Source organism: Notothenia rossii (assembly GCF_949606895.1).
Source record: "Notothenia rossii genome assembly, chromosome: 5".
In the NCBI taxonomy this organism is placed as follows: domain Eukaryota; kingdom Metazoa; phylum Chordata; class Actinopteri; order Perciformes; family Nototheniidae; genus Notothenia; species Notothenia rossii.
This window is the reverse complement of record NC_136903.1, coordinates 84,702,361-84,717,259: the sequence shown is the minus strand read 5'-3', so window position 1 is coordinate 84,717,259 and position 14,899 is coordinate 84,702,361. Positions and strand designations below refer to the sequence as shown.

Here is a 14,899-nt window from a genome sequence, read left to right as displayed (position 1 = left end):
ATTAAATAAATAAAGGATCAAGTATGTGAATCCAAAGTTTTGCATCTCCATCAATCCTGTTCATATAATACTTTAAGACATAAAAAAAAATGACAAAACACAAATATGTATTCTTTAAATCTTTTGTTTTAATCAGTCATCTGAAAAGGAGAAATCCATTGCGGCTGTCAAGGTGTCTGAGAGTTTAACAGAAATTTTGTCTGTGGAGAAAAACAGAACACATATTACATTTAGCATGATTACACAAAACATACCTGCTTATAGAGGATTAACCACTTAAACTTATTTTCCTACTTTTTGCTCATTTGTTTAAATGAAATCACTTCAAAGGCTGGTTTACAATTACACTTGGATAAAGAACAGATATATCCAGTTTTTCTAGCACAAACAATCCATACGACGGACAAAGACATACATTATAAGACTGAGACCAATATTAATACAAACCTGCTCTTTTCTGTTGCTTTTTCCTTTTCTTGCCAGCGGCCCGGAGTGCCTGACCCTGCTGTAGAGGATGTACACCCACAATATCCTTCAGATCTGGAGCCTTGTCTGCTGCATCCCCAGGTAATGGAGTCTTTGACCTCGGAGATTTGATCTCCACTGTCATAGGTCCAAACTATTTTGAGCAGAAAGGAAAGTGAAGTTAAAAGTCAGTTGATGTATAAAGTGCAAAACATACTTTACTGAAGTTAACTTGAGTTGTAAGAACTGCTCTGTTCAAACCTCTGTGTCCTTGGCATCCTCCATGGATTCAGTTTTGTCTTTGAATTCGGGCTCTTCCCACATTCCCAGGTCAGAAGGCAGTTCACCCTGGCCCCCTTCTGTCATTCCGGTGGTTTCCATGCAAAATCCCATTTTGACATCAGGACAAGATGACTCTGAAAGACAGCAAAGAGCATATCCAACTTTGAACAACTACTTCCTTTTTAGGCTGTTTAAAAATGGAAGCCAACATTTCTGTGCACTCTCTTAGTCCAATCTAACCAAACTGTTAGAACCGAACTGTTGCTGATTTATTCAGGTATATGTACTATCGCTTTGAGATACCTGCCTGCACAACTACTTTTTACCAAAGAAAGTAGACGCAATAGCTGACAGCCAGGTCTGTTGATTCTGGGGTTTCTACATCCCAATAGATTTAGACATGGGACGATGAAAATGTCACGTTGCAAAATGTATCCCGATTATAGTCATAATATACTTAACACTCTTAAAATGGCACTAAAACACATAATTGAAAATATGTTCATGCATCATCTTGTCAGTGAAAAGCAATCACACAATCCTTAATAAAGTCATCAAAAATCATAAGCTCCCCCTGCATAAGTAAAGGATTATAATACAAATGTCAACATTATGCAAGTCTGTGTTTCCTTACATGATAATTAGTGTGTTTATTTTGGATAAGGCTCAATTTCTTTGACTTATTTACCATAATAGGTGAGCTAGACAGCTTTACTCTTGGAAGAGTATTCCAGAAAAGTGTCTCATTCAAGTTTAAGTTTTAAGATCAACTTCATTAATCCTCCAGAGGAAATTCAGTTCTTAGTTCTGTTGTTATTTTAGTGTCAGTTCAACGATGTAATCCTGTGTCATCTCGTCCTTAACTAGAAGTCACTTTTACCTGCAAGAACCTCCTGATTTCCTTTTTCCAGCTCATCCAAGTCAAAGGCTTTTCCCATCTCCGTAACAATCGCAGCGCTGACGTGTGTGGGGAGAGTGTGTGTCTCTGGAGGGTGCGTGAAGTAGCTGATCCTTCCCCTAGATAACACAACAAGCTGGATTTAATAAAGTGCCAAGAACTGATCGTCAAACCTCGAAATTCAGATTTTTTTTTTTTTTGCTCACCCTGTCCAGTCCATCAACACACTCTTTGCTGCTTTGTCAGTGTCGGGCAGTCCTCCCTTTCTCAGTTTGCCTTGGCGTCGAGCAAGCATGGCTAAAAATTCAAGAGCCGTGCGAAAGTTGGGAACTCCGTAGTGCTTAAGGATCTGGCACATCCGGGGAAAAATACGTTAATTGCATTAATGCAAGAGACACAGTCGAGTAACAAACAAGAAGGCTGCTATGTGACTCACTTCGGCCTTGTTGCACCGTCGCAGGATGGCTTCAACGGGTGAAATGGGGTCAACCAGCTGTTCGATTTTCACACAGTTGCGAAGAATCATTGCGGCGTCAGATGTTGATGTTGCCATGACAATGCCAGGGCAATCGAGGAGCTTAATGTGTTTGTCCAGATGCACCTGTTGAAGGCACCTGAAATACATCAAACCCATTAATGCTGAATGATTTGGAAAAAATATCTAATTGCGATTATTTTCATGGATATTGCAATTGTGATATGTAGTATGATAAAATAAAATAAAGTTTAATTACTGCATCCAGAAATTCGCCCTAAGGAAAAGCTCATCATGTACTTACTTGGTGACTCCAGGAGTGGCTCCAACGTTACACGCTCGTGCCCGTTTCAAACTGTTGATCAAACTACTCTTTCCCACGTTAGGAAAACCTACAAAACAAGAATCGCAAAATGATTTCCATTAGGAAAAGGCCTTTGAGCATGCAAATGGTCTGCAAAGGCTAAAATCCAAAAGTTCACTCCAGAGGGAGTTTCTCTCCCACACACTCCTTCCTGCCTGAAACGCCTCCATTGGATTCCTTTTTACTTCCGTAACATAGTGACATCATTATGCAACAATTCCACTTGTAACACATTGTACATGATCGGCTAAGGGGAGGGACAGCTCTATGGTTGACCAATCACAACAGAGTCGGTCAGCTAACCAATGAGAACAGACTGGGCTCTGGTTTCAGACAGAGGGTGAAAAGAAAAGAGCTTTTTGAACATTAAAGCATGTAAACATGTCACAGTAGAGGCACAGAATAGAAATATGATCCTGAAATGTTGCATAATCTGTCCTCATTATCACAGAAAGAACATGGTTTCATGGGGCTGCTTACCTACAACACCTACGGTGATGGCTGTCTTTATGTCCAGGTTGCGACAGTAGTTGGCGAGTAGCTTCATCAGGCAGTCTGCTCCAATGCAAGCACTGGTACTGAGGAGCTCGGGGGTGGCTTGGGTCACTGGAACGGTACTGCGTTTCTGTCCATGGCAAGAAACAGAGGGACAGAATTATGTTATTCCGTGGATTTTATAATATGAATTTCATCAGCATATTCGTATAGCAAAAATATAAATATTAAACTCCATACCAAGTTCTTGTTTTGTTGCTGAGTAGATGCTTTGAAGGCTAACGTGGGGAACTCGTTACGAAGATATTTAATCCACTTCTCCACGATTTCTTTTGACACCAAATCTTTAATCAAAGCAAAGGCAAATAAGTCAAGCATTGAGTATTTGACAATAAATAAAAATACAATCGCTTACCAACAACTTACCAATTTTATTAAGCACCAAAACTATCTTCTTGTTTGTTCCGCTCTGAATGACGGCCTGCTCCACCTGAGGACATCTGCAGCCCAGCGGGTCACGTGCGTCCAAAACTTCCAAAATCACATCCGAGGCCTCCACCACCTTCATTTTATATAAAATAAATTAATGTTCTCAATTTCTGTATCTCTCACATCTGAACAGCATGATTTATAAGGCAGGACATCTATACCATCCAATGTATACAGTATATGTGTGTGTGTTTGTGCACATTATTGATTCAACATGTCTGGGCAAATCAATTGATGGAAACACAATTGATTGATTTACTTTAGTGTGTATTTGAATAATTTTTGACTTTCGAGAGCTATTACAACGGGGCGACTGTGGCTGCGAGGGAGTGCGGTCGTCTTTCAACCAGAAGGTTGTGGGTTCGACCCCAGCCCATGCAGTCAACATGTCGATGTATCCTTGGGCAAGATACTTAACCCTGAGGTGCTCCCAATGGCATGGCCAACGGTGTGTGAATGTGTGTGAATGTTAGTTCCTAGAGTAAGGTGCTCTGTATGAATGGGTGAATGACATGTATGTAAAAGCGCTTTGAGGGGTCTTAAAAAGACTGGATAAAGCGCTATATAGGTACAGTTCATTTACAACGAGGAAATTGCTCAAGTTGCAAAGTGAAAATTCTACGTTTACTTCTCTAAAATGTAATTTTCATCAGATATATGTCAGTTGACACATGTATTGAACAACAACATACCTTTTTAAATTCTCTGTAATATGTCTTTCTTGAATTCTCGTTTTCAAAATTTACATTTTTCTCCAAACTCTGCATATCCGACTCCTGTGAAGACAGAGCAGAAAACAGAAATCCCTACAGTGTCAATGTGTGCACTATGCAGGTATTATCATTGCATTCCACTAAATAGTCATTAGACATTTACCTTCTGCTCAAACTCTCTCTGCCGCTGTAGGATGTCGCTCTGAAAGCTTTGCAAATTCCTCCTCTTCATTTGCTCTTGTTCTCTAGAGACTTTCTGTCTGTCCTGGAGTTCTTGAAGCTAAGAAGGAAATTAACAAATTAAGAGAGTTGTTACATTTATTTAAAATACCAGCAATGTAACCTGAACAACAGTACAGGTAAAGATTTCCAGTGTTCACCCTTTGCTTTCGGACTTCTTCTTGTTTTCTCTGCTCTTTGACGTGCTGATCTGAACTCTTTGGGCGCCCTGAAGCATCGCTTCCTCCATCTTTGTTCTGCAGGCAGGAAAACATACACAATATATTGTTTAACAAAAGACAGCTCCGAAAGACAAGTGGAAAATGATCTGTTTATATTATTTGGAAACTCTGGAATTATAAAGATAAAGGTGGATGACCACAAGCCAACAAACAAAGCTGAGCTTATTGTTTATAAAAAAAGTCAGATTTTCGAATTTGATCATGGTCAGTTTCTGGCATCCCTAGTCTGGGGTAGAGTTCTTCAGAATGTACGTGGCAACTCTACCGTGCAGTCAGAACCTCTGACTCTTTTACTTGCTTTGTGAATTCTCCGGCCGAAGCTCCAAATAAACCATCAGTGTTTGCCATCAAAGCTCCAGCTCTCCTCGTGTCTCTCTGAGTCCTGACTCCAATGGAAGTTTCCCCCACACTAATTCATGTTTAAAACCCACTACATACTTTTTGTTATTTTGCCAGTTTTCATTTACAGCAAATACAACTTGTGTTAATTTTACTCAACCACATACCTAACCAAACAACAGAAATGTATAGTTTTTGCAGTTAATCTTCATCATCATTGAACTCCATCAACATTGTAATTAGGCTTTTTGGCCCTCTACAGTCTACAGTGGTTCCATTGAATAGGTGTTACAGTTCCAATAGTGCTAACCCTATATATATTAACCCTATATATATATTAACATTTTAATTGGAAGAATAGCTTTGCCTAAGCAACACAACTGTGTGTTCCAGCTCATTGGAGGCATTTTGTGCACTTGACACTGAAACAAGAAGCTGTTCCTATTGACAGTAAGGTGTGAAGTAACTTAGTACATTTACTCAAGTGCAATTTTGAGAGACTAATTCAGAGGCAAATTGTGTACTTTTACTCCCCTACATATATTAAGTTAATTTTGCAGATTTTGTTTAATGAGGTGAAATATAATCAACACATAAGACTAGTAACACCTGGAGTACATTTTCAAACTACCCTGCAGTATACACATTCATTAAAAATAGCTGCACCTTTGATAAACACAAATAATGCAGCAATAATTATAATCAAAACAGATCACATATATTATTGTGAAGTGGGTCAATCTGCATAAACCGTAGTTTTACTTTTGGTACCAAGTATAAGTATATTTTGATGCTATTCCTTTTTGTATTTACTATTTACTTGCACTATTTTTTCAGTTTTATTGTGCTGCACTGTTGGAGGAGCCTGTGACCTAAGATTTCCATCGTCATAATTACACTGTAGCTATGCACGTATGACCAATATAAGCCTAGAACTTTGAACCTTGAGTATTTTTTCTTGAGTAAAATGTTTAATACATGACTTTTACTTGTAACAGAGTATTCCTACACTCCGGTACTTATACTTTTATTTAAGTAGAAGATCTGAGTACTTCTGTTTTAAGAATTATATGTACAGTGACACTGACGCATCTGAATGCTAAATCAAACCCGAGTATGGCAATGAGGTTAGCTAGGACATTATTATGTTTCTTATTGAAAGTAAAGACTTCTGAACCAGAGCATGTTTTGACTCCGTCAGGTTAGCCATTAGCCTGGACACGCTTACCTTAAATTTCCCCATGAAGTCAAGACGCTTGTTCTTTCTTTGTTCTGCAAGTAATGACACAATACAGTTAAAACTATACAAATATTAGAATAATAAGCGAGTGAACACATGGAGTCAAGTTTAATGAAATACGTACTAGTTTTAGCCATGATTTCACCAACGACTTCACTGACTTCACGTGGAAGAGGCAGCAGCGTCGCACAAACAAATACGTCATCCAGACAACATCCGGCTGCATGAATGTCAAAATAAAATACCATGGTTCCCAAACTGCGTAGAACAATTGGCAGGGAAAACTCAGATCTTGTACTGAAGTAAAGTAGAAGTACCTGAGTGTAGGAATAGTCTGTTACATTAAACTTTTCCGTAAAGGTGCAGCTAGTTCAATTAATTTGTATACAGCAGGGTAGCTTGAGAATGTAACTCCAGCTCCAGGTGTGACTAAAGCCTTATTTAAGTGTTCCTACCCTGCAATCAAAATCTACAGGCTAGAAGTACAAAGTAGCAACACACTGAAATAGTTAAGAAGAATACAAGTCTCTCAAAATTGTACAGTAGTTGAGGAAATGTAATTAGTTACTTTACAGGACTGACACCACTGAGACTGGCTCACAAATTTTAGGCTCGGTTATCATGACATGTGTCTACCTGTAGGCTTAATGCTGGCTATTTTAATACCCTCTGGATTGTCATTTTTGACCATAGAGCCATTAAAAGGAGCAATATAATAATAATAATAATAATAATAATAATACGGAGAGGCTGCGGCTCAGTGGAATAGTGCGCTGAACTTAGTTAGTGTCCCACTGCAGTCAGCATGTCGTTGTGTCCCTGGACAAGACACTTCACCCCAAATTGCTATTGTGGATTGTCCACAGTACTGAATGTATGTAAGTCGCTTTGGATAAAAGCGTCTAACAAGTAACATGTAATGTATAATGCTTTGTTTTTTCCTGACAATCCTACAAAAAAACGTACAGAAAAACCATGTTACTGATTTATATTAAAGGGGCCTTATTATGTTAAGTTTCATATGTGTATGTTATGCCTCCAAGCAGCACATCCCCATGATGTTATAGAGGACATATTATGCTTAGGCTCATATATTCTGTGCCTCAAAAATGTCTTTATTTTGCTGCAGCACCTCTTTTCACCCTCTGTCTGAAACCAGAGCCCAGTCTGCTCTGATTGGTTAGCTGGCCGGCTCTGTTGTGATTGGTCAACCGTTCAGAGATGTCCCGCCCCTTAGCCCATTATGTACAATGTGTTGGAGCTCTGAGTGTAACAGAGAAAGTATGAAAGTAAAAGTAATCAGGTAACTTTTTTGTTTTGATATTCAGATTACTGATTACCTTTTATTACAGGTAAGTAGTTATTGTAACAAAAAAATAAATGTTAAAACATTCAAACAGACATGTTGCTTTTTTCAAAATGTTTAAAGCAATGTGTCACTTGTTGAAAGGTTTGTAGCCTTAATGCTGAATGAAGAATAAAGATAATTTTGGATGCCGACTTCAATCTAGTATCTTTTCTTTTGTGTTTCTTTAAAGCCATTTCTTAATAACTGATACCAAGATGTGCAATCTGGGGCAACCCCATAGCTCTTATTTTTAGGGTTACATTTTGAAATGTTAGCGAGGTATCTTACAGTAACAGTAACACCACTGATAAGGAAAATGGTATCTAATCTCCTCTAATGTGAACCGGTAGTTTAAAAAATCACAGAAGGAAACTGTTCAACATGCTTGATATTCTTTTTATTTTCATCTGAAAAAGACCATTCATATAATGATTCATTTGCTTTATATATATATATATGTTTTTTTTGTTGTGTTTTGTCTTTTGCTGAAAGCTATATTTGCTAAAAAAAAAGAAGAAAAAAAGGAAGATGAAACAATATATATTTACTGTACAATTCACAATGGTTCTCAGTTTTGTTTTTCCAAAAAGGAGAACTTCAAGAGCTTTATGCCGGAGCCACAGAGGAGACTTCTGTCTTTGAAGTGGACACTTCAGATCCATCATCTGCTTCTTTTCCAAAGAGCTGCATGATGCATGTACGGAACTGAAAAATAAATTAAAAAAATGTTAGCAATTGTAAACAAAACACATCTGATTTAAACAGAGACAAAATGTGACTGTTGTACCCACCTGTCGGTTCATAAAGACATAGATAACTGGGTTGTAGATGGTGGCGCTCTTGGCAAAGTATGCGGGCAGGGCAGCAGCCAGAGGGTGGAAGGCATATCCAGGGTTAGCCGCGGCAAAGCAGGCGAAAAATGTGTAAGGTCCCCAACAGACTATATATGCTATTATCATGACAACGACCATTCTGGATACATCCCTCTCAGCTTTCTGGGTAGACTCTGATTCCTTCTGCTGCAGGGCAACCTGTGATCAACAAATCAACACAGTGTTAGATTCTTTCAGGCTGCGATCTACTTGATATATACAACTGTTGGTGAGAGAACTTACGGCACGGATAGCCATCCAGACTGCAAGGTAGCATAGGAGGATGATTGCCAACGGAATTAAACAGCATGTGATCATAAGGACAATCATGTAGGACTGGACTCCAGGGTCTTCACTTCCACTGAATACATCAGGTCCACAGGAAGTCTTCAGTCCATGAGGCCAGTACCTGGTTTAGGAACATTTTAAGTTTAAGGTTCTTATGATTGATGTAAACGTCATGTTTTTTTAGGTAAAATATAATCAGGCTACCTGCTCCATCCAAAGATGGGGGGAGCACACCATGCTGCCGACCAGACCCAGGAGAACACTATTCCACCTGTGGCCCATTTTGCATCAAACTTGACATTTCCAAAAGGTTTGCACACAACTACCCATCTCTCCCAGGAGATGATAGTCAGGGACCAGAGAGCAGCAATACCTGTGTGAAGAAATAAGGACACTCAGTAAAGGTATTTAAGCCTGATAACATATGTGACACAAAGAAAACTCTCTTTCCAAACAATCTTCTTAACCATAGAGGAAATATTGTGAGCACTTACCACAAACTGAGACAGTGTAGCCCTCAAAGACGCACATTGGGTGTCCAAGAATGAAGTAACCAAAATACTGGTTGCATACACTGATGGTGCTGGCGAAAACTGTCTCTCCAAGATCAGCAATTGCAAGATTGACCAAGATCCAGTTCAGAGGGTGTTGGAGTTTCTTGAACTTTGCTGTAGCCACCAAGACGAGACCGTTGGTGAAGACTGATAACATAACCACAACTAACATCCAGAGCGTTGAAAGATTGTAAACCCATCTTGGAGCAATGTGGTAATTGGGACCCTCAAAGGGATCTGAAAGGGGGAAAAAAGCAATCTGGTATTTAGTCTTAGAGTTTTGAATCTCATGTATTCCAATAAATGTTGTACACTCAATCTATTGTCAATGTCAAATAAACATGAATACTAATAGTACATTGAGTTAAATGTCTATTTCATCGGTCAAACTGTCAATTTTGTTGGAACGCTACATTTTAAATGAGCAATTAAATTCAAATAAGTTCAACCAAGTTGCTTTAAAAAATTACGTAAGTCAGAAAACCCTTCAAAAATCAACAAATCCTTACATAATGATTTAGCTTCTTTTGGTAGGCGATACAACACCATTGTATTGCTAAAAATAAGACAAAAAACTGTACCTTTGGTATTATTGCTGTTTGTGTAAGCGAAGGCTGATCCTCTTGTTGAATCTTCGTGTCGCCTGGCTGAAAATACCTGTCTTCCCCACTCTTCTGCCATAGTGATCGTAGAGGGAAGACCTCAGCAGCTAAACTTTCACTTGCAACCTCCTTCTACGAATTGTGCAACACGTCTCACTTTAGCTTTTATACCTGTGCTTCATAGACCTCTGATAGGATTAGGTGGTTTGGTTAACTGTGCTGGCAGTGAAACCAAAGCACATAAGCAAACTGGTTTGAACTGTAATTAAAAGCATTAGCTTATTGCCTTAAGACACAAAATGCCAAAATAATCCTGGTTGAAAGCGGATATACGTCTACTCCGTTCAACTGAGGATTAGGTGATTTAGACATAAGCGCAATTTTGAGCCGTCATTTACTTTTATTGAGACCTGCCGGGAGCAATATTGTCTATTTCTATATTTCTATAGTTAAAAAACAAGCAATAAAGCTACACAGAAAATGTGAATGAAATGACTTCATCTTCAAACCACTTTATATTTTCTTATACTTTTTAATGTAGAGATTTTTTCCACATTGAAAAACCGTTACTCTCATTTCAAGTTGTTCTCTGAATATAAATACATTTGTAAAATCAAGACAAATGCAGCAGAAATGTGCATCAAGTTGATTTTTCTTGTGTGAGTGTGTAATGTCTCCCTCTATACAAGGTGACACATACTGTATATCTGCCATATGTTTATGTGAATGCTTGTGTTTTAAAAGCGTTTTAAGTCGCTTCAAAGAATAGAAATACAAAAGCTAGATCAATTGGTCCATCTGCAATTGTTCTATATTGTAGTGATATAATAGGTTAGTCCACATTAGAGGACAGCCAAGTGCTAAAGCAGCTTTATTGGACAAGGGGTGATCCACAAAACTATAATAGTGACAGTCGCTGCCCTGAATGTCAGGCCCTTTAATCCCTCCGGATAGAGAGTTCACATCAGAACACAGGATTTTCAGACCCCGCTTTGATCCTGCAGAGCACGTCATGCTCCTCATGCCAAGGGCAAAGCTGGAGAGGCTAAGGTTTCCGGAAGGATGGCACAACCAAACAGCAGGAAAGGCCCGAAAAGCTTGTTCGTCCCGTGACATAAATAATTATCTGTGGCCTATATAGTCAGGATAAGTGGCCTAAATAACAGTTACAGTCAAATAAGTAGAAATCAAGGGAACTATAACACTTTCTATGATGCCCATGTTTTTAATTTAATTTCTGTTTTGACACACATTAAGTCATTATGAAACGTTTCGTGTTGTTTTTGCATGAGTTTTATTATATATGTTCACTTAAATCAATAATAGGCTTCTTTAAGGGAATAATTAAATCCTGATCATCGGTGTTATCTGTTGGCTTTACTCGTGTTGGTTTATCCTGCAAGCGGTAATGAGTTCGGAGAACACGAGGGGCTCAAAATTGTTTCGGTGGAGGATCAGTTAATAAGATAATATAAGATAAGATAAGATGTACTTTATTGATGCCAAATTGGGAAATGTTTGCGTTGCAGCTAAAATCAGAACGTAGAAATTAAAGAGTAGAAATCAAAAATGTTACGCTTTAAACATCTCAAAATAGAAATAAAACAGTATTAAAATGTAGAAAATATTGACCATAAAGATAAGAAAATCTATAAAGTATCTGACAATAAAACACTATTGAAGGGCCAATGGAAGGAATACATTTTTTTGTATTAGTTCTTACATTAGTTATCAAAAGAAGATCACATATACAAGCCGACATGTGTTTTATTTGGTTGAAAGGATAGTTCAAAATATTGTAGTTTGGAATTATTGCTGTTTTCCCCACTTTTCCATAGTCAGAAACTAATCAAAGTTGTTGGTGTAGTCTGATGTTTGGTCGAACACTAAAACGCTTTCCAGGCTCAATTGCTGGGTGTCTTTCGAATCAAATAAGATAATCATGATCCCATTTAGGCATCAAGGAATCGAGCTGAACTAATCAAGTAAACTAAGGGGCGGCGAGTGAGCGCCTCTTTACAAGCTTTGTCTGAGGGGAAGGCAGAGCTACAAATAGTCATTTGCTCATAGTCAAATAGTAGAAAATACGTCCAGTGTCTTTTCCTAACCACTTTCTGAGTGTAAAAAACAAATTTGACCGCGAACACCAAAGTAAGGGGGGGGAAACGAAGACAATAGGAGGGTTAAAAACCTAGGATAAGGCAACGACAGTGCCTAATTGGACAACATATACAAACTACGAGATCTTTTAAAGCACCTTTAAATGTAACACATAATATATACAGTGACTTCAAATGCTGTACAGTTCAAGTAATGATTCCTGTCCAAAGAGAAAGAGTCACTCCTCCAAAGAACAACATTTACGATTCATCCGATGTCCAACGATCAAACAGTGACGCGGATGTTATTGGCGTCCGGATGGTGCGTAGCTTTAAATTTCATTTCATTTCATTTCAAACCTTTATTTAGACAGATTAGTCCCTTGAGATCATCGATCTCATTTACAAGGGAGACCTGCATCATTTAGTTCCACATGAAACATAAAAACAACATACAAACAACAGAGGATATCATATTTACATATTCAACATTTACAAATACCCAGAGTGTCAGAAAGCATTTCATTTAGACATGCCTTAAATACATTCAAAGAAATAAAAATGCTCAATTTCAATTTTGCCTGTAGACTGTTCCAAGCAAGTGGAGCTGCGCACATAAAAGCTGTCTTACCTAAGACAGTCCTTACTCTTGGCACATCTAACAAGACTATATCCTGTGATCGCAGACAATAGCTGCTTGCAACTTTCTGCTTTATCAATGAACAGATATAATACGGGAGTTTGCCCAACATAGCTTTATAGATAAAAGTGTACCAGTGACTGAGCCTCCGTACAGTGAGTGATGGTAAACCTGCCTTGGTATACAATGTACAGTGATGAGTAAGTGCTTTACAGTTAGTGACAAATCTCAGAGCACTATGATACGCAGCATCTAGTTTGCTTAGGTAGTTGGCAGGTGCATTCATATACAGCAGATCACCATAGTCCAGCACAGGTAAAAAGGTCACAGTGACTAGCCTTTTCCTGGCCTCAAGCGAGAAACAGGACTTATTCCTGAAAAAGAAACCTAGCCTAACCCTCAGTTTTTTAAGCAGGTTATTGACATGAAGTTTAAAAGAGAGACAGTCATCAAGCAAGATACCAAGGTATTTGTAACAGGCAACAACTTCAAGTTTTGTTCCTTGCGTTGATACAATATCTAAAACAGGCTCTGGTGACTTTTTAGCTTTTGAAAAGAGCATTATCTTGGTTTTATCCACATTTAAAAGAAGCTTTAGTTCAGAGAGCTGAGTCTGAATAATGTTAAAAAAATGTTTCTACCGCAAGGAATTGTGGGATGACATTATCTCCTTTCCATACGAAGGTTTGTCCAGAGTTTCCCGTGCTGAAGTAGATCAGAAAGGAAGCATTGTAGTATCTTTCTTTTGCATTTAGAGAATTCAACCAGCTCTTATCATGGCTTAATTCAGGAGTTAAGAAGATTCCTAAGCAAAACCTATTATTCCATCGCATTGGCTCTGGTTGTTGAGAGTGGAAGTCTAACAAACTTGGCTTATATCCCTGTTTTATGTTTCAATTAACCCTTTAAGAGCCTCTGTATTGCTAACTCTAACCCTAATCGTCGATACAATTGATACTATGTCAATGTATTAAGTGATTGTTGGGTATCTTTTGGGATAGTATTCTCCCCTGTTGTGTTGAACGTCTTTTCCAAAGCTGGTCGATGCAGGTGAGGATTTCATGTCCCGGCAGACCAAAGTAGATTATACGGACAACTCCGGTTCTGAGATGTAATCACTTCTCAGTATTTAAATCTGAGTAATTACTTCTGGCATTCTCACTCGATAACAGGTTAATCTATCCGGAACAACAGTTCACTTCAGACCAGGAGTTAACAAAGGTTTATGGAAATCCGTGCCACGTCTCGCCTCAAGTAGCCGGCCCTCGGATTTGATGAGGACTCCAAGTGTAGCAAGGACTGCGCATCCTGAAGAGGACGGACCCTAAAGAAATCTGTAAACTTTCATTTTCTATTTATTTCTAACTGTGTTTCTATTTATATTTTACTCAACAGAAGTTATACTGCTTTAACTAATTTCTTAGAGGAGAGTCTATTACTTTTAAGTATCTTAATGTACCAAGAGGTGGAGATTTGATGATTTTTCTACGTGATTCTGTGATGTTTCGAGGGTAGGTCTGGAATTCCGCTAGTTCTGAACTATTCATGGTTTGTAAAAGTTCTCTACTAGCAGAACTCGGATTTGCTCCCGACTAGCGACGGGAATCTCCATGACGTGAGAGGCTGGGTTTTACACCCTCTGTCTGAAAAGCATGTGTATTAAGAGAAATTACACTGATGAGGAATGAACCGTGTTGCTTCTCATCGCGTTCACTTCACACCAGTGTAATAATCCTATTTGTAGATGTTGCTTGCAGCTGTTATTATGGGATGTTGTGATGCTCAGATTGTTTTCTCTTTGCTTTTTCTCTGCAGCACAGATGACCCTTGGTTGTAATAATGTTCACATGTAAAACTACCAATAACAGAACAAAATCTTCAGATTTATAATTATTTTATGTTCTTATATGTGCTTTCCCTTATCTTGGTAAACATACAGTTGGTTACAGGTGGCAGGTGTTTCTGTGTCAGGTTTATTTTAAAGGTAATTAGAATAGGCACACACAAACAGAGAAATGTAAGCACTTATGTGACCACCAAGAGATTAAAGGGTTATCCCATTAAGTTAACCCTCTTTAGCTTATTGTGTTAAAGAATTAAGAAAAAACTCCTACTACTTTAACCCGTGTGCCATCTATCGGGATTATAATAGGCAAGGTATTTGTTTTCCGTAGCACTTATTATCGTTTATTAAATTATACGCAAATAGAAAATGATTAATTATGTTGTTGTATGCAGGGATGTGTGTGTGTGTGTGTGTGTGTGTGTGTGTGTG

General features: G+C 38.4%; 2 protein-coding genes across 2 annotated transcripts; both read right to left on the bottom strand.

Annotated features, from left to right (window-relative positions):
- Positions 1-108: 108 nt before the first annotated feature.
- gnl3l (G protein nucleolar 3 like) lies at positions 109-6,453 on the bottom strand. The gene is made up of 15 exons (XM_079684367.1): positions 6,346-6,453; positions 6,210-6,253; positions 4,562-4,657; positions 4,345-4,461; positions 4,161-4,244; positions 3,406-3,541; positions 3,220-3,323; positions 2,965-3,109; positions 2,425-2,512; positions 2,082-2,259; positions 1,852-1,994; positions 1,628-1,764; positions 727-881; positions 448-619; positions 109-200 (listed from the first exon to the last, which is right to left on the bottom strand). The coding sequence occupies exons 1-15, from the start codon at positions 6,356-6,358 to the stop codon at positions 133-135; spliced, it is 1,680 nt and encodes a 559-aa protein (XP_079540493.1). The 5' UTR covers positions 6,359-6,453; the 3' UTR covers positions 109-132.
- A 1,722-nt stretch (positions 6,454-8,175) lies between these two features.
- LOC307042122 (red-sensitive opsin) lies at positions 8,176-9,964 on the bottom strand (the record flags this gene model as incomplete). Its single annotated transcript, XM_079685850.1, has 6 exons — positions 8,176-8,274; positions 8,361-8,600; positions 8,685-8,850; positions 8,934-9,102; positions 9,224-9,520; positions 9,865-9,964. 6 exons carry the CDS (start codon positions 9,962-9,964, stop codon positions 8,176-8,178), a joined length of 1,071 nt encoding a protein of 356 aa, XP_079541976.1.
- Between the last annotated feature and the right edge of the window lie 4,935 nt (positions 9,965-14,899).

Excerpts from the sequence above, each read along its gene's own strand:
- gnl3l (XM_079684367.1), bottom strand. Across the intron at positions 3,542-4,160 it reads ATTACAGAGAATTTAAAAAG|GTGGTGGAGGCCTCGGATGT; the intron begins GTATGTTGTTGT and ends TATAAAATGAAG. Across the intron at positions 3,324-3,405 it reads TTTGGTGCTTAATAAAATTG|ATTTGGTGTCAAAAGAAATC; the intron begins GTAAGTTGTTGG and ends CTTTGATTAAAG.